The 20590-nt window shown below is 38.6% G+C and overlaps 1 protein-coding gene across 1 annotated transcript in view; it reads left to right on the top strand.

Annotated features, from left to right (window-relative positions):
- Positions 1-20590, top strand: part of celsr3 (cadherin, EGF LAG seven-pass G-type receptor 3) — a 129692-nt gene that overhangs the window by 66673 nt on the left and 42429 nt on the right. The window contains exons 11-14 of the mRNA XM_046056226.1: positions 1592-1761; positions 2431-2616; positions 4732-4842; positions 5020-5188. Of these exons, the coding sequence (XP_045912182.1) occupies positions 1592-1761; positions 2431-2616; positions 4732-4842; positions 5020-5188 (636 nt within the window). The remainder of the gene's footprint in view (positions 1-1591; positions 1762-2430; positions 2617-4731; positions 4843-5019; positions 5189-20590) is intronic.

Below are 20590 nucleotides of genomic sequence, written 5' to 3'. Positions count from 1 at the left end.
ATAGCATCTCTGAATGAACTGATCATTGAAACATTGAGAAACAGCTCATTTATTGTAATTTGGGTAAAATAGATCAACCACAGTTAATTCCAGTCTCAGCCAGAGACGTGTACAGGTGTTGAAGTTCTTTCAATTAAGTACACAACGCAGTAAAAAGCCTGCGATGGAATGGCGACCTGTCCAGGGTGTACCCTGCCTTGCGCCCGATGTCAGCTGGGATTGGCTCCAGCCCCCCTGCGACCCTGTATGCAGGATAAGTGGTTGACGATGGATGGATGCAGTAAAAAGGGGACTTTCTGGAGTTGAGTTTATCAAATGTGGATACAAAACAACACAAAAGAGGAAAGAAAGAAAGAATAATTTCCGAACAAGGGAGAGGAAAAGTTGGGCGAGGGGGAGGGAAAGGGCCAGGGAGAGGAATAGCTGAACCAGCTTAAGTGTTTCTATCCAGGTGCATAGTGAGAGATGACATTAGATGTGATGGATGAGAACATGTGGCCAGATGCTGAAGATCATATGGATTAGAACAGGACTGTGCATTTTTGTTTCTTTCCCTTCTGTGCATTTTTTGGCAGCAGTCAAAGATATAAAAGTGACAATAAAATCAATAGGGTAAATACCTCGGGATAGAAGTAAGAGTTAAAGGATAGTGCAATCAATACAAGAGAATTGTAAGGAGATAGAAGAAGAAGAGACGAAGAAGGAAGTACAGAAGTTAGGGGCTAGACGTGTTATGAAAGGAAGTGTTCTCACAAGCGATGAGTTAGAAAGGGACACCCCTGCTCTCAAGGCATGGGGTAGCTCGTTCCACCATTGTGGTGTTACAGATGAGAACAGAGACTGAGATTGCTTTGTGCTTAGGGATGGCAGAGCCAGACGGCGTTCGTTGGAGGAGCGCAGTGACCAAAAGCCACATAACTTGGATTATTTGTTGATCACTGGCTGCAATTTCATGTTGCTAATAAAGCTTTTACTTCTGTAATTCTGTTGCTTACAATTTTTTCCTACTGTACATTCTATAAAGTAAAGATGACTCTTTCACTTTTACATAGTTTGTTGCCAAAAATAAAGGGTGGTTTACAGTAAAAGGAAACAAAATTACAAAACAATAAATTTCACATAGTTTAACTGTATGCAGGTAGAACTGAAACATGAAAAGTAAAGCAGCTTTTGTAATGTCAGCAACTGTTTTTTTTATTTAGAAAGTCATTGTGCTATGATTGATTCATCTGTTCCTCTTGGAAAGAAAATGTGCCAGTGTTTTGTTGGAATGATTTGATTATGAATCAGGTTTGCTGTGTTTTGATAGAGTTTGTGTATGTAGAGAATGATTTTTTGCATTTTGAAATTTAGAGTTGGTGTTTAAAGAACAAAATGTGGTTTTGAGCAGAAAATGTGCCATTTGGCTAATTGTGTGAGGTAGGCGTGTTGCTGTGTTAAGAGTTTCGATGAAGTATCTTAAGTTTAGGTAAACGCTTGTTAGCAATTGAAAAAAACTGTAAGCTGATTCAGTCCCAGGACAATAACATCTTGGGACTGTTAATATTGCGGTAACCTTTGTTCACTTTTTTTCTCTCACCTTCCACCTCAGTGATGCCACACCCCCATCGCTTCCTGGGTAACAGTGCCCTCTGGTGGGACCTGAAGAACGACGTGACCATCTCCACGCCCTGGTACCTCGGCCTTGTGTTCAGAACCAGAGCGCAAGAAGGGACATTGTTGCAGGCCCAGGCTGGCCAGTACACCAGCCTGCTGTTCCAGGTGTGCACACACACACAGACACAGACACACACACACTCACACACTCACACACTCACATTGCAGTCATCCATTTTCATGTCTTGTACTTCATTTGAACTTAAAAAATTTGTTACCAAATGCGACCATGACTGAGATAATTGTCATCTTTCAAATCACACCAGACAATGGCGTTTCTGAAAACAAGACTACTTTTTCATTGTTACCAGCGCCTCTCTCTGCTTCTCTGACTGTGGGTTTTGGCTCTGCTGAAGAGGATAAACATGAGTGTTTTTTCTGCCTTTCACCATTGCCAGCAGCTTAGAAAGCATTAGCTGCATTTATACCAAAACATAAAAGCCAACACTTTACTATTTTGCACCATAAAGAATTTGATATTGTACTTTAAATCAATGCTGCACATTTTTAGCCAAATCTCTACAGGTGGCACATGATATAAAAAGCCTCTTGGCCTGCTAAATCTGTTGCGTTCATGCGTTCATGTTGATTATTGGCATTATACTTATGTCAAATATTAATGTGGTTTTATCTTCTATATAAGACAAAACATTGTTAATTTTCTGATTTTGTCCATGGAATTATATACAGGTTAGGTTTCTTCACACTTCCTGTTTACCTCTCTTTTTTTCTGGTGTTTGCCTGTGTGTGCATGTGTTCCTCCATGACTCTCAGGTGATAAATGGTCAGCTGGTGTTCTCCGTGACCCGCGGTTCGACCAGACCAGTGCGTTTGCGGTTGGACCAGGTTCAGGTGGCAGACGGCCGGTGGCATGACCTCCAGCTGGAGCTGCGAGATGTCCGCAGTGGCCGCGAGACACGCTACGTTGCCACACTACGGCTTGACTTTGGACTCTATCAAGTAAGAGACGTGATTAAAACCTTGAAGGGATGGTTTTTGGGATGGACAGAGTGATCTAGCAATAAGGACACAACTGAACTGCTAGCAGGGTGATCCAATTAGAGGTCTGCATGCTTGTTTGATGGCCTATGATAAGTTTACCTCTTAGTAGTGTGCATTTGTTTGCTCTCTCTCTGTCTCTCTCCCTTTCTCACAAACACATTGAAACAGAGCTGTGGAAGAATGTGGAAGACCAACCTTCAAATAAGTTGAAAGCAAGCATGTAAGGAGCCTAGCTAAGGATAGTTATGTTAACGTTAGAATTGAGGTTAGCACGCTGTACATAGCTGCTATCAATTGCACCCCAGGCCCCCGCGCGCAGAGCCACAGTTACATGGTAATTATGTGGGGAAACACTGCACTGTGCATTTACAGATGTTTCTGGTGGTTTCTCTTAAAGCTAATAAGCCTGTTTCTTCCATGCTGACATTTCACTGACTTGCTGCAACCTAACACTGCCCCCAACGATCAGATCGCCAATCGATCTCAAGTAGCCATGATCAGACGATATGAAAATAGAGAAGATCGCTCAAGCCTACAATACACATAACAGATTCACAATAAGAAACATTTTATAAAACGTTTATAGACTAATTCTTAGAAATGATTTAATTTTGGCTGCAGATACTCTGACGGACGACATTTTTCACTCTAATCAGTAGTGAACACTAATTGGAATTGTAAAGTATTTAATATGAATGAAAGGGAGAGAGAAACCTTTTTAATATCCTCTAATCTAGAAAATCTCGATATACACAGGCCTCTACGTCACTTCCTGCTATGAGACAGTACTGTGAAGAACTGTCTCAGCACTGTCTCAGCACTGCAAAAGATATCAGCAAATTAGCTAATAAATAATAAACAAATAAATAAACAATCTCGAAATCGTATTTGTATCAAAGCAGCAAAGCTTCTGCACATGGCACGAAATTATTCCTCCGCAAGGTTTTAGAAATTTAAATTGAATCTTGAAATCTTGAAAAAGTTTGTTTCCATTGTAAATTATCACAGCTGATTGCCACTACTGACGTGTTTCAAGAAATTCAAGAATTCAAGACACAAATATATTCTGTGGTGGATATGTGAAATTGTACTGGATGATGTCTGTTTGATGTGTGCGTGCATGTGTTTTTATGAGGTATGTACAAATGTGACAGTAGCATGCACACAGGAAAGGAGACACACTTTCACACTGTATTATTGTCATCTTTGTCTTTGCTGACGCAGTGTAACATGTTTTGTTTTCATGCTGATTACATTCTGGAATTATCTGCCAGCAAGTTATGTCGTTCATCTTTTTATTGTAGTTCTGTTATTCTTCAAAGTACATCAAGTAAAACACACATAGATGGGGCAGAAAATATTTTAAAATATGAAATTATTAAACATCTTAGCTGCTAATTAAAAAGTAATTATCTTTTTTTAATTTTTTAGCATTTGCGCAGCTATAATCAGCCAGATCTCATCCTCCATTTTAGGATCCGCTGCTGCCGAAACACTGATAACTGGGGCTCATTGATTTTCTTGTCATGGTTGCTGGAAGCTAAGTTGCCTGTCAGCGTGTTATCAGTTGACGATTGACCTGCTCCACCATGTTTCAATGTTATTGTTTTCTTTTATTTAATAAAGTCAATCATTCACTCTGCAGTTCTAAAACCATTTTCCCGCAAGTTCACACTCTCCTCCCTTCAACTGACAAAAGGTCCATTATAACCTGGCTACTAGTGGTAAATGAAAATATAGAAGAATCATGACTTTACTATATAGTTTTTGTTATTTTCATGGTGTAAACTAGTACAATTTGATTGTGTTAAGTTTTTACACAAGCCTTGGTGTCTGATAATCCCTTTCCTTCCATGTGACTAATTTGTTCATCCCTTAAACCTGTTGACTACGTTGATATTTGCAAATCAAATAAATTACTCTTCTACGTGATCAAATAATCGTATTCAAATTTGCTCCTCGTGTATCTTTGTTCTGGCATTCTGTTTGCATACAGCTATTAATGATAATAATCTTTGTCCCTCCTGTCTCCATCTGTCCCCTTACCTCTCTCCCTCTTTCTCTCCCCGTTAGGGAACAGTGATAGTGGGAAATGAGATTCATGGTTTGAAGGTGAAACATCTGCATGTGGGAGGAGTGCTGGGCTCCGGAGAAGTTCAAAATGGGATAAGAGGATGCATACAGGTGAAGATTGTTGAATACAATTTTTAATGTTTATTGATGGTTAGCTGGAAATATTAGGACAACATAAGCAGCATAAGAGATGGAAAAGTGGTAAGGAACAATTTGGATTAGGCAGATTTTAATAATCGAATGAAGCTGCCAATTTCTTTTGTTGAACTCCCCTCTCTCTTTCTACAGGGTGTTCGGTTAGGTGTGCGGCCCGATGCCCCTCCCTTGCCCCGCCCATCGAGAGCTGTCAAAGTAGAGACTGGCTGTAATGTTGGTAACCCCTGCGTCTCATCTCCTTGCCCCGCCCATAGCCGTTGCTCCGACCAATGGGAGCGGCACACCTGTGTCTGCGAGCCTGGTGAGTGAACAGAGAGACTTGAACATCTTGTCATAAAGGAAGGGGGCACAACATATTCGCAAACGACATGTCGTAAATTAACATGCAATATTATGAGGCTCTTCAGTGTCCAGCCATTTTGTGCGATTTACTTCTTGTTCTGGAAAAATTGATTCTTTTTCTCATTTATGTAATGACACCATTTAATAATACAAACAGCAGAGGAGGAGGGATGCTGTTTGGCTGCAGCAAGAGGCCATAAATGAGAGTGAACAGTGACAAGTGTTTGACAAGATGCTGTATGAAAACGCTGTTGTTAGCCTGTAAGCCATGTTAGCTCCCGCAGGCTTTCAACACAGGCCACACTTCTTTTACTATGTCAGTTCTCGTTTAACTGCACCATTAGTGATATGGTACGCTTTGGAGAATGATGTTGTGTGACTGTGTGATTGGCAGCAGGTTTTGTTGGCACGCCATTGGTTAACAGTTCTAGCTCCATCATGGATTACTAGACTTTAAACTTGAAAGCTATAACATTTGCCATGTGTTAAGGTGTTTTAGTGTTTATTTTGTAGATTGTCTGTAACTTGAGGTTAGCATTTTGCGCTGCTAATGTGGCTACTCCCACAGGATGAGGCGATGTTGGACTGCTGCCCTAACCCTTGCTATCATTCTTGTTCTATGGAAGCCCATTCTCTGTGAACCTTGCTGGGGTGTGTGTGTGTGTGTGTGTGTGTGTGTGTGTTGCTACTGTGTGTCAATTGAAATGGTCAAACTACAGGAATTAATTTGCAACGTTGTGCAACTTTGATTAGCACCCCTTTTAGGTTACCAGGTACAGTAGAGTGCACTCAGTTCGCTGTGGCAGATTAAGTTAATCTAGAGATAATGTGCTGATTTTCCAAGTTTTTGTGTGTAATGTTTTTAAAATGAAGTAGTAGCATAAACATAAGTTGTTAAACAAGACAGAAAAATGTTTGTAATGTGTTTTTAATGAATTGATATTAGTAAATTGTTTTGGTTACTATTTTTTGTTTTAGATTTCAAGATTATGTATGATCAGCATTTTACTCATTTTTGGGGGCATTTTACAGGCTAAACAATTCATCAATTTATAAAAAAAATTGGAGCTAAATGATAATACAAAATAATGTTTTTTTGCCAATTTATTACTGTGTATGGCTTAACAAGTTAAAGACGGATGTTAAGCCTAGGAACAATTATCATGACTGCAAATCTCTTGCATCTCATAGTGTTTTGACTTTTGACAATGAATACATAAAAAAAAAACTGTGTGACAGCCAAGAACAATTTTCCACTTCAGTCATGCAAGTTAAATTGCATGTGCGCTAAACTCTGCGCCAGGGAAGTGGTCATAATATTTTATACCCTGGACTAGGCATATAAAGAAAAGAGGTGTGAGAGGAGAAGTTGAAAGAAGCCAGCTGACTTAGAGAGAGAGAAAAAGGGAATAACAACCTGGCCATATCTGCGTAGGAGTCTGCCAGTGCTCTAACTGGGTTAAACAGATATTTGGGAATGTATAATTAGTTCTCATCCACAGAGAGAAAGAGACTGACTGTAGGCTAACTTCCAAAATCTCCTTAGTCAGGTGAATATAATGAGGCAGAATTAATGTGGAAGAAAAAACTTCCAACTGATTAAAAGAGAATGAGAGGAGAAGTAAAAAAAATATACTGTATAAAGAGAAGTAGTGTTAGGAAGAAAAGAAAAAAGAACAATGGAAAGATGAAAACAAGGCAGAGGAGGAACAGAGACTGAAAATGTTAATGATTAATGAAGAGAAAGAGGCGGGTGACAGAAATAGTGTACAAACAACACTAGATTTTTTGAGGCAAGAGGAAAGAAGAGAAGAAAGTCAAGTCAAACAGCCTGAAAACTCTGGTGACATGTTTGGGAATAGATTCCCGCACAACTGGCATATGTGCACACAGACGCACAAATCATAGAAGCGAGAGAAAGTGAACATGACAGGCGCACACACAACAGAGGTTGAAGAGTGATATTTGGTATTTATTTGGAACTATATTAGCAGCTTCTGATGCAGCAGCTGCAGTTCAGTTCTACTGCATTGATTAAACGGACTAGACCAGTCAAGCAGAGATGAATAAAGCAGATTACTTATTTTTAAGATTAAAGGAGAGATGAGACAAGAGCTACTTTCTTAGCATCCATCACCTTCCTTCTCTACATCTCAACCTGTGTCTTACCCACCCTCTGGAAGTATTGGGTTGTAGCTGACCTCCTTGCCTCATCATGGCTCCCATTGGCCTGTCGGATACCCAGGTACTTGTAGCTATCTTGTATGTCTGCTATCCGGCCTTCTGGTAACTCCACCCCTTTAGTCCTGATCACCTTCCCCCTCTTTGCAAACATGCAGCCACACTTAAGCAGTTTGACTGACATCCTGATGTCCTAGCTGTAGATCCTGATGAGGTGGAACAGTGAGTCAGTGTCTCATTCACTCTTGGCATACAGCTTGATGTCATCTGTGTTTAAGAGATGGCTGATGGGCGCTCCACTTATGAATCTGTATCCATATCCCAGATACTCTGGTTAGGTTTGGTCTCCAAATTAAGGTGAGGATGATGAGGTAATATGAGTAATATGATGAGTAAGATATAGAATATTTTTCTTAAATTCAATAATAATATCATGAGTTACTGTTGGAATTTCTTCCCTCCAACACCGGCAGGTGTGGAGGAACGGACCGCGGTGAAGTTAATTTTAAGTAGTAAATTTAAAAAGATCAAAGGTCAAAAATCCAACTTAAAACGCGGTGCAAAGCAACGTCCTCTTGTGGAAATATTACTGTAAAGTGTGGAATTCGTGACACAACAAAATAAACGTAGAGCATAATTTTGAACAATAGATGTTTTTCTATCATTAAACGATATAAATCGTCATATCGCATAGCCCTAACCCCTCATAAAATGCACTTCTCAGATACCGAATCTCACTCCAAACTAAAATAAAAAGTTGGCAGTTGTCTCTCATGGCCTGTGCAGACATTTGCGGCTGAAACTGGAAATGTTGGCGTGTTGCTGAATTCCACTTGAATTAAGGCATAATTGGCAAGCCAACTTGCTGACACAAAACACAGAAGAGCAAAATAGAACACCTAGGTTCTATTTTTCATCCACAAACGGCACCATAAGCTGCAAGCCAGCAGTGTGAGTCAATGTCATGCGGTATGTTTCAGCTGCAATTTGGAAATGCATGCATGTAAGGTAGAACTACCTCAGCACTAAACGTGAACTGCTGCCATTGGCTGCTACCTCTACTTCCAGATGACAGAAGAGAATCAAAGGAAAGTTTTTCAAGAAAGAAAAGTTTGAAAATAAGACCATAAGATTAAAGCAGAGGTGGAGGGAGTGAAAGAGGAATGAGAGTGTGTGTAACGTGGAGGATATAGTTTTTCTTGAGAGTGAGAGAGCCTCAGGCCTGACAACAATGGAGAGGAAGCAGAGTGACGCTACTATCCCTGTAGCATCCTGCACCAGCCCGCAAGCTAATGCTAACACCTTGACTTATTAACATGGCGCACACATGCAGAGAGGGTATACTTACACACACTGATGCCTTCACACACACACACATGCACAAAGTTCATGTGCATGCACTGATTGTTTCACACACACATATATTCATTAACTTTCTAACATCAGAACAATGAGCATTAAAAATGTAGACTGTTATACAATGAATGCTGCTTAAAGGCAAATCAAATCAAAGTTTAATAAAAGCAGAGAGCCAAAAAAATAACAGAGAGGTGCACTCTAAATAATTCCCTTTCATTTGTGTGTTTGCATGTGTGTGTTTCAGCCTTGTGCTACAACCCCAATGGGTCTGGTCAAGGAACTGATAACACCTCTGATTCGTGCGCTACAGCCTTCTAAAAACATGCGCACGCACACACACACACACACACACACACACACACACACACACACACACACTACAGTACAATACAGTATACACACACATTGAGGCAAGGTTCTGCATGACAAAGCACCGATACATCTGCTCTCTCATCCACTTACTGTGAGAGTTTGTGTATTTCTCGGTGAGTATACCGTATATAAGTTAGTCTTTGTTTGTCTGTATGTGACAGTTGCTGACACTTGCTAAAGGGTAATTCACTGCAGAGAAAAATGTATTTTAATATAATAAATGGCAGCCATGTTGATTTATGTCTGCTTGAGTTCCCTGAGATGATTTCAAAACCAACTCAATCGCATGTAGAAAACAGTGTTGCTCAGGGTTGGAGAACTCTTATATCAACTATTACTGTAGTAATGAGTAATTTATCGGTGTTTCCTGCTTTTGTTTCGAGGCATTAAAATAATTGAAATAATTCAATAATTTCTTCAGATGGAGTTGTCAGAAAAGTGCATTATATGAGGCTGTTGTTTGGGTATGTTGTTCAGCTGCAGTTTTATAAGCTCGTACCCAGACCCAGAGTTTCAAGCTCTACTTCCTGTGTTGCTGATCAAAACTTTCCCTATGTCACCTAGAAATGTCATTTATTGATAAGGTTTGATTAAAAAAAAAAAAAAAAGAAATGTGTAGGTATTGTGGCTATATAGTGAGTTTCTTTTAAACATGAAAAATCTGTTATTTGAAGTACATTCTACCTGCTTTTACAATTACTCAGTGCACACTGGCACAGTTTTTGACTTAAACGATTGTCAAGATATGAATAAGATAATTTTTTACAACATTTTTACAGTCAAACCCCACCCACACTGTCTGGTCAATATCTGAGAACACTAATATCGACCTGCTGAAATTAGCAGTGTCATTTTAGAGGGCATGGCTAAAGTATTTTGTTGTTCTATTTGGAGTATTTCTTGTACAATTCCCAAATAAAACTCCCTGTTTGAGCATTTTTACACCCCCAACAATTGTTTACTTAGATCCAACCAGGAGCGGATCTTCAGAAATATTCACGGGATGGCGAGAGGATGACTTTAAGGGGCGGCAGAAATAAATGGACACATATAAGCTGATTAAATTTCAAACAATGTAAATATATACTTGAAAATATCCCCATATTAAGATATTTTAACTGAAAAACATTACATTATCGTTGCACATAAGTAAAGTATTGAACAGAAATATCTAAAGGTGGCAGACGTTTTTCCACCAAACTTTTTTTTTTATTTAACATAAGCCATTCACCAAGCCTGAGATCAGACCAGAACAGCTATTTAAATAATTTAACACACTCTTATCACTTAGTCTAAAATAACAGATCATCAAATTAAATGCATTAATTTATGGTTTGTAATGCATTAATTTAAAAATTAATCAACTAAATGAACACATTAAATTTGACAGCCCTAATAATTATATGTACTGTACTGAATAAATGTTTTAGGCAGGTGTGGGAAAATGCTTTAAAGTTAAAATGCTTTCAGAAATAGACATGCTAATAGATTATACTGATCAATTAACAAAATACAAAGTGAGTGAACAAAAGAAAAATCTAAATCAAATCAATATTTCGTGTGACTACCCATTGCCTTCAAAATAGCATAAATTCACTTGCACAAAGTCAGGGATTTTGTTGGCATATCCTCAGGTTAAAAAGGGGTGAGGCTGAACCATACAGTAAATGTGCCGTAAAACCAAAACAATGACTTGAAAAGGTCCTGTAGAGCTGCATACTGTAGTTGAATGATAATTTTATGTGTTTTGTCACTGTGTGCGACCACTTTCACATAACACAGTTAGACTATGTTCACTGCTATCATTCTTTTTCTCACCAACACATTTCAGGAAGAAGATGGTTGGATGCACAGGGGATGAATGGGTGGTTCAGTGAACACACTCATCTTTTCCTGATTGTAGTCTTATGTAGTAGTCAAGCTGATGTTGTGTTACAACAAAGTCTCTAAAGCCAGACTGTGAGTCACACTGGATGTGTGTGCCTAGAGACGCAAAAGCTCCTGGACCGTGACTGAAAGATACACAGCTCTTACAGGCTCAAGCCTCTCTCTCTCTCTCTCTCTCTCTCTCTCTCTCTCTCTCTCTCTCTCTCTCTCTCTCTCTCTCTCTCTCTCTCTCTCTCTCTCTCTCTCTCATTGTTGTGACAGGGCCAGTGTCATTATAAGCATCTCAAAACAGTGAAGGCTATCGTCGCCTCTCTCTTTCAGTTGCCATGGTGAAAGTGTAAAGATGTATAGAGCTGACAGAAGATGAATGTGTGTGTGTGTGTGTGTGTGTGTGTGTGTGTGTTTGTTTAATCCTGCAATCATACCTGTGTGTGTTTATTTGAATGTAAAAAAAGTGAAACAAATATTTGGAAACTGAACACAGCAAGGCCAGTATCCGTTATTTGAAAATTACAGTATGTGTGGGTTTCTAGTTTGAAAGCGGAATTTAGCTAGAGAGAGTGATATTTAATAATTGGAGTCATAGGAAATCTTGTGTGTGTCTAATGCTGCAGCCAAGGCCACAGGCTTCAAAAGCAGAGTGGTTTGTGTTTTCTATAGATGTGTTCGTCAATTTGTCAGCTCCAGAGGGAGGAATGCAGACCTCAACAAGCTGCACACTCCACACTTCAATGGAGACTTCCTTCAATGCTTTTAAATTAAAAAGGCGACCTGAAAGCAGAACTAGCTTGCTGAAGGAGGGGAGGTGATTGTATTTGAGGCAGAGATTTTTATTGGCGAGATCATTGTGACGCTGTGGGCAAATGTAATATCTTCGAGCAAAGATCACATTTTCTTTTGTGTTTCTAAATGTGTGGTTAGTTTTGATATGATATGAATTCATGTTGTATATGCTGAACATAAACCACACATTTTCCCTTGTATGATACTAGGGTTGGGTATCGAAACCCGGTACCAAAAATCCCGTCTTTAATGTCCGTTTTCTTTGTGTGTGTGTTTTTTAAGTATCGGTTCAGGCACCGTTTAGGCACTGGAACCATTTTAAAAGTATTAATTTGGCACAGAAATCGTAAAAAACCCAAACAATACACAACCCTAATAAATACATGTACATACTTTAGTTTAAACCTTTCCAGACAATTCAGTATCTTTGTATAATATAATTGCATTGTTGTTGCATAAAATGTTTGAACAATTAATAGAAAATGCTTTCCTCACTTTCCCAGTCCAAAGTGACATATTTACATTGCTTTTTTTGTTCAAGCAACAGTCTAAAGACCAAATGGATTCAGGTAACAGTGATATAAAACAGAGATACTGGCCTGGAATTTCATCATTTTAGGGGCAAAGCCACTCGGCTTTTGGTGTCAGTTTTTTGAGCTCTCTGTTAGTTTCTGTAAATTTAGCTTAACAAAGAGACGCAGAGAGAAACTAAACCAAAATCCTTCAGGGATAAAAGTTATGATCCATTTTTTGTTATGATCTCAGCAAAAAGTTCCCCTGTGCATTTGTCTACAGCATACAAGTATCATGAATCCATACATCTACTCTTCTCTGTCCTCTAGCTGGCTCAAATTAGGTAAGACTCTTGAGATTGACAACCAGTCGATATAAAATAACAAATGACAACTTGTGACTATGACACTTGATATATGATTAAATAACTAATTGATATTGTTAAAAAGTACTAATACTAAACATGTTTAAATAAATGTGCTGCTTGTGTCCACATTTTGTTTTTAACATTTTAGAAATAAGAAAATATGAATCAATCCCACTTAAGTCATATTTTGTGCTTCCAAAGTCTGTGAACATTTCATGAATAGGGCCAGATTGTTGTCCTCATTGAAGTTAGGTTAATCCCTGAAGTCCCTGGTACCGGGGACGATGATTGATTTTCGCGCAAAATGCAAATGAGAAAGCAAAATCTATATCTGATCCTTGTATTTTGTCACCCTATCCATGCTACACACCTCCGTAAAGCTAGGAGGCTCCGCTAGAATCTCAAACCAACCATTTTTATCCATACCAAACACACATCAAACACCAAGCATCTAAATGAGCTTATGTCACAACATAGAATAAACACTGTACATGCCTGTAGTTATTGCCATCCAGATAGCTCTCATCTCATCCTACACCACCGTCTGACCACTTTATGTGCGCGACTGTCTCCGGTATTCACGGCTGCCATCTAGGTTCTGATAGACGTAATTCGTGATTTCCTCAGGCGACTTGGGGTGTTACGAAAAATGCTTCTGTTGTTTGTTTCTTTTTGCGGAACAACACCACCGGAACAACCATAGATACCTCCTCGTTTTAAAGTCTGCTTTTTTCCTGTTGAAATACTGGCAATGTGTGTCTGTCAGTTATAAAATAATCTCAGTTTCACGGAAAGCAGGGGCGTTGGAGCGAGTTTGAACCTGGAGGAGACGCTGAAATGCCAGGGGCATTAAAACCATGTAACAGCTGCTAGTTAATGCAGCTAGCCACAGTACAAATGTATTTAGTTATCCTAATGTTACACTTGTGAGCTGTCTGTAATATTTCCTGTGTCTCACTTGGCCCTGACTCTCCCTGCAACAAATGTTTATGAACACAGAGCTGTCTTCAATATAAACTCTGATGACATGCTATTGGCCTAACAAAGTATTTTTAGTATGTAAGTTTTAGAATATACTATGTCTACTAGCTATCCATACAACTTACAAGCTCATCCTCCTCAGTTTTTTCTACTCCTACTCTCCTACTGCTGTCCCCTTCCTCTTAAAATACTGCAGGACGCTCAACTCTGTGTGAACATTTTGACTACTATTAAATTGTTTATGGACACGTAGCTGTGACACATACACACTTCAGGACGTACGTTTTTAAGGCTTAAGTTTTAAGTTTTTAACTTAAGGCTTTAAGTTTTTAAGGATGGTCACAGACAAGGACAAACAAATGGCCCTGATCAGCCCACTCTACAACAGCTCTTTAGAGAACTTTATTCCTGTATTCGTGAGAATTTTATGCAAGTAGAGTACATAACTAAATGAGCCTTTAAAAAAGATTTTCAAAACTAGAAGCACCTGTTTAACTATCCTAGTAAAGAAATCAACTCATCTAAGTCCTTGAGTACAATGAATAAATAAATAAGCCATATCATCATCAATCTTACCATAAACTAGTGCTTTGGGCTGTGCCGGCTTTGACTCTGTTTTGCTATTGTCCTCATCTATTGCCCTATTGCTGTCTGTCTCATGTTCACCACTTCAGCCCTAGTACTGGTGCCGCTGGTCGGTGACAGGTAGAGTACTCAAAATTTTTACAAACCTTGACAAACTACTCAATTAAAGTATAAAATATTTATATATTCATCTGCTGTGCAACGTGGTTAATTCTAGGAAATGCAATTTGCTTTGTTTGTTTATTATCTGTAATTTAGCTATTTCTGTTTAATACAATTATTTTCCTTTTTCCTTATCAATACATACTCCATAAATGTATTGTTAAGATCACTTTAAAATATTATGCTTGCTGCCCAACCTACTGTTGTTGCCTGTCTCTCTTATTATGAACACGTAGCCAACCAAACCACTTGCTTTGCAATAACACAATCAGCCAATACAATCTGATTATTCCTAAAGCATCTATGAAGACAATCTTTACAACGCAAAGAATGACTGTGGCAGTAACGCCAGAGCAGCTCCTTGTTGAATCAGGGAAAACCTACATAGAGGAAGCTGCATCATGCGTAAAGCCAACAGGACTGTTTTATCCATCCATATTTTCTCTCTATCCCATGTGCATCTCAAAAACGATTAACCTATTTCCTGAATAAATAACAGCTGGTAGCTGCTGACTGAAAGCCAAGATTAATTTCACTGGCAAAATTCTGTTTATGGATTCACCGTCGGACATAGCTATAAAACAAATAGTAACCAATATGAAAGAACAAAAGAAAGTGATGCTCCTTTCAACAACAGGATACTGTTAATATATCAGAATCAATCCAGTGATCATCAGACTTACATGTTACAGTGTGAAGTCTACATTTGCTCTGCAGAGACTAAACACGCTTTTAATACATCGTAAATGGAAAGTGAAAGTGTTTCACTTGCCGTCATCTGTAACACCAAAATATGTGACCTATCAGATTCTGTGATTAAACCCAAACAACGTTTTCCTAAACATAACCTAGTACTTTTGGTGCCTAAACCCAACCAAGTACTTTTAGTACCTAAACCTAAGCAAGTACTTTTGGTGCCTAAACCTAACAAATCGTCAACAAAGCCTCTGGTGCTTAACCTCCCATTTGGATCACAGAATCTGATAGGTCACACATTTTGGTGTCACACCAATTGTTAAAGAGCGACGCAGGCTGTTTTCTAACACAGCCACCAGTACCATGGTGTGTGCTCACTGGATTTCAGTTGTATTAGTAGAACAATAAAACCTTAAACTGAAAAGTTATTTAGCTGATTTTCTAAATGTTTGCATCTGCCCAGCTCAGTGACTGTGACAGGTGCCCAAGACCATGGCTCTTCTGTGTAACTGCGCACAGCCTTGATGACAGCTCATTTTGGTAGACTATTGCAGATTACAGACTGGTTAAGTTATGAAGGTATAAATGGAAAATGTAGCGAAATTAAAAGTAGATTACTGGCCCAAAGAAAATACTGGAGTAAAGAGTAAAAGTAGGCTACAGTTTTAAAAAAGCCTCACCTGCCTCAGGCGAATTCCTTTTCTCTCTCTTAACTTTTCAGCACCACCTTGGCGTTGTGTCGCATGTTTTCTATCGGCCTACATGATTTTTGTCTGTTTCAACCGTTTATTTATGTCTGATGCGGAGTGTGTGATTGACAAGTCACTCGCTGTAAACCGCCTGGCTATGAGCCAAATCTGCTTCTATTGACCAAGAATGTAAGAAGATTTTAGTGTTTAACAATGTTGAAAATTTTGCTCACATACCTAGCTCCAGCTCTGATCAGCTGTGTAACTCATATCAATCAAATCAACAAACTCACAGACTTATAACTGGATAACAATAACTACACATACGATTACAACCACTGACTTACTTTTGCCGTTTTCACTGTTTTCAGTTCAAAAACTGCTGTTTTGTGTATAAAAGTAGCCCATCTTGGATATTGTGCAATCCCTCTGAACTCTTAAGTTTTGTTTTTGGCGGAAACTGCAGCAGAAGAAAAGTATTGCTTTGGAACAGACGGTCTTTATCGTCGTCTGGTGGCTGATCCACAGTAGCTACACAGGCATCCAATTTATCAAGTGATCCCTCTGATAGAAGTAAAGAGTGATAGATGTAAAGAAAAATGCCTCTGCCACCCATTTGGGAGTATTTTGGGTTTAGTCCTGATGATAAAGCTGTGTGCAATATTTACCTTAAGAAAACAGTTTATTAGCCACATGATTCTATTTAACTGCCAGTCAGCTGCCAACCAGCCGCACATCATCTAAGTTCAGCCCACTGCTGTGTCGGTATTCGCTGTGCCAACAAGTGTCATCGGGTCCTACAGCAATAATCTATGGAATAAGGGTGTTCATTTCTTGTCTACTGTATTCAGTATTCTATGGGCCAGAAGTATTTAAACCCAGAAAGATTTGTTGGCTAATTGCATTAGATTAGATACACAGCACTGTAGGCAAGATAATAGTGTACATGCTCCAATTACTTTTCTCACCACCAGCTCAGGTGTTTTTGTGTTTTTTTTTACACAAACATACACCATATACCCCGGTGAAATGTCACGAATGTATTAAGGTATGCAAAATAGATACTTCCTAAGCCTAATAGAGTGGCTGCATATTTAGATTTCAATGGCTCACTGTTGTGCTTTTGTTTCCTGATTGTACATGCAAGGGAAGTTAATCATTGTGAGTGCATGTTTCCTCATATGTTGTCACATCTTCTGTCTAATTATTTTGAATTATAAAATAAATCAAATATTTAATGCATTATTTCCAATGGTAAAAGACTGGGATATCAAACAGATACACTTATCTGATATTTAGGTCTAGAAGAAGTATAATTAACTCAAGTTTACTTACTGTGAAGTCTCTTGAAACTATTTTGAGGTTTGGAAATAAATGTTTATTTACTGTAATTTATTAAGACTTAAGTTTTCAGAAATTCAGCTAATCTGCTTCATCAGGACTGTGTTGGTGTGGTTTAATCCGGTTAGTTCGACGGTGACCGGGCGACATAAGCAAACAAACCCACAGCTGTCATCACATTTTACTTCAAATGTTGCTCAACTCTGACTGGTGCATGCAGTTTATGACGTTACCTTTTTCCAAGTGAGTCAGAAAAGCAGGCAAAACCTAGAAATGTAGAAATATAACCAAAACAGTTCTGTCTTTGGCAGAGAATTGCATGTTCATGGTGGACTCCAGAGCTCATAACAGAGTAAGCTGATTTAGAAAATAGGTCGTCAGGGCCTTTTAAAAGAAACTCATTTTTAGTTATTCTGTAAACATGACTGTTCCTGGTTCTTGACAGCTGGATTCTTCCTGTGTGTATGTGAAAGAAATTCAAACTGTTTTCTTTTAAATGGAACAACTTAAATCACAAAAACAGATTATTCTTTTATTCTCTGTTTTTGACAATTAAAAACAGTTAACAAAACTTCTCACTAAACCTTTCTGTTGGAAAAAAATGTTTTTTTTTACAAGAAGCATACTGCTACCCTGTTTTTTCTTCTCCAACGTAACTAGGAAGTGTTTCATTTTGAACTTTTCTGTTTGTCTTTTTTGCAGTATTTGTCCCAGGCATTTAAACATGTTTTATACAGTAGTTCTGTTTTCTGTTTAGTCAATTCAAAGCACTGCTAAAGATATGGAGAGATTGTGGTCTAAGTTAAATATTAAAAAAGTTCTGAAGTGTTTTCTTTGAGAGTGCTATCTCTGTGCACACGAATGGTAATCACAAAACGGCACATCACTGAAAATACCAGTGAAATATTTATTCAAGCTTTCTCTTCCACACCCGCCCTCTCATGGGTCTCAGTCAGTGAGCTTGTAGATAATTTAAATTCTAAAATTGCAAATGTTATTGATGTCATTGCACCAGCCAAGGTCCATGGAGAAATGCCACGCTGGTAAGAACTCAAAAAGAGAGTGTCAAAAAGCTAAACGCAGGTGGCGGAAAACAAATCTCCAGGTTCAATATGACATTTATAAAGAGAGACTTCGCATTTATAATTTATAATTAAGAAATGCAACGTGGTCAATCCTCTCTGACATCACCAAAAACAATAACAATCCACGTGCCTTGTTTGCTACTGTCGACCACCATTTCTATCCTCCAGGGCCTGCAATGAATTTGCCTCGTTATTCAGAGATAAAATAAAAAAAATCAGACATGCAATCAGTGCCTCCCTGGCAGGTACAGGATATGTGTTGCCTCTGTGTCCATTTGAAATCAATTCAAATAGCATGACACAATTCGATTCTATTAACTAGGGCTGTCCCCGACTAAGGATTTACATAGTCGAATCAGGATCATAAAGTCCTGCTTATAGTAGACTGATAGTCGAGTCATGTGTGTTTTTGTGCACGGTGATTGCGAGACAATTTTGGATTTCTTTACACACTTTAAAAAACATTTATTGAAAGTTTTATTCATCAAGTCACTCTTTTAAAAGAAAAGAACAACATATACACGACACTAATAAGCAATCATAGGTGCATATAAAATCTCCCATTTTTATTTAAAATCATTGTAAAATATTTTCTACAGCTTAGTGCTTTCTTGGATTTCAGCCACACCACAGCACTGAGACGGCTCTTGTTAAGGTTCCAAATAACAGAAAGCTTCCAAAACATTGAAATATTGATAAAAACAGTCAATATAAATGACCAAAATCACTCCCATGCTTTACAGGCCCACAGCTTGAGAACAGAACATCCTACAGGGCTGTTGGTGGGCTCATAGGTATTTACACATCTGACGTAATAAAAATGACTTGTGGAGTTCCCCAAGGCTCCATTCTGGAGCCTCTGCTGTTTAACATCTGCATGCTTCCATTGGCTTAGATTATGAAAAACAACAAAATATGATACCATAATTATGCAGATGACACACAGATTTACATAACCATATCACCAGGGGACTATGATCCCATACAAGTGCTGAGTAACTGTATTGAACAGATCAACAATTGGACGTGCCAGAATTTCCTTCAGTTAAACAAAGATAAAACTGAAGTCATTGTTTTTAGTGCTAAGGAAGAATAATTAAATGTCAGTGCTCAGCTTAAATTGGTAATGTTAAAAACCACAACCAAGCCATAAATCTTGAGGTAGCCACATTAAGACAATTACAAAGTCAGCCTACCATCACATCATCAAGTCATTATGCAGCATTAAATTCCTGGTGCTCCTCCTACCATTGAACACATATGTAGATCAAGTGGTATATATACCCTCAAATGTGCATATCCCCCTTTGCCATGGTGTCAGTCAGTAGTTGTACCTACAAAAGTCTGTAGCAAGCAGTAAAAAAACAACCAAACAACCAAATAATCAGTTCAATTCCACAGATTCCACAGAATGAATATTGTCTGATTTTCTTCTTCTCGTGTCACATTGCCTACATATGCGATGATGGTTGCTGGGTAATATGTGTACGGTTTACTAGTTTTAAGTTTCTATTTGATCATGTGACAAGACGACAAGACTTTACCTATAGTTGAAAGCGGGTGAAACACAAAATCTGCCAAGTAGAGTAGCAGAGCACATGCAAGATGTCATGCCATTCAAACATGAAAGTTGTTTCAAGAAGAGACAGGGGACAAAAGAACAGGAGGAGATGGTCGCAAAGCTCCCGAATAAGATTTTTTTAGATTTAGAAGGAAAATGTTGAAGATTTTGCTCAATGCTAGGCTCCTTGGACGACATTCAAATAGGTGAATAAACGTTAAAAATGCTTTTTCAAGGGATTTGGTGTGGCTGCTTTGCCCCTGTTTAAAAGGCACTTGTTTGTGTGGATGTGTTTGTGGGTATTAATCTGTGTGTGCGCCTTAGCTGGCCTGCTTTCAGGAAATGGTGTTGTTTTTAAGTAGCCAGCTTTTCTCTCCTATTCACCATAATCTCTTGTGTCTCTGTTGAAGAAGAATGTGGTTGCCGTGATTCGGGAGGTTATTGTACTTATAATCCCCGAAAAAGATCGCATCATTTTAGCACTGTGGAAACCTCCCCTGCACTCAGCTGTTTATAGTGACTTTTAAGGATTTTGACAATGACAGCTCTGGTAATGCTCCTTCTGTTTGTCTAGGTGACACATTCCGACTCTAAAATCCATCACATGATGATACTTTACTGCGTCCAGGCGCACGCAATACAGGTACAGAAGTAGTGTGTGTCGGCATTTGAGAGAAGCACATAAAGAGAACTGTTAAATGCAAAACGTGGAAAGAAATTAATTTAAGGAGATTTGGTATTTACTGCATCTAATCTTATCAGTTGAAAAAAACGTGCACAATGAGGAAACAACGCACAC

This window comes from Micropterus dolomieu, linkage group LG08 (assembly GCF_021292245.1).
Source record: "Micropterus dolomieu isolate WLL.071019.BEF.003 ecotype Adirondacks linkage group LG08, ASM2129224v1, whole genome shotgun sequence".
Taxonomy (NCBI): Eukaryota; Metazoa; Chordata; class Actinopteri; order Centrarchiformes; family Centrarchidae; genus Micropterus; species Micropterus dolomieu.
The sequence above is the reverse complement of the archived record's forward strand: the minus strand, read 5'-3'. Positions and strand labels throughout refer to the sequence as shown.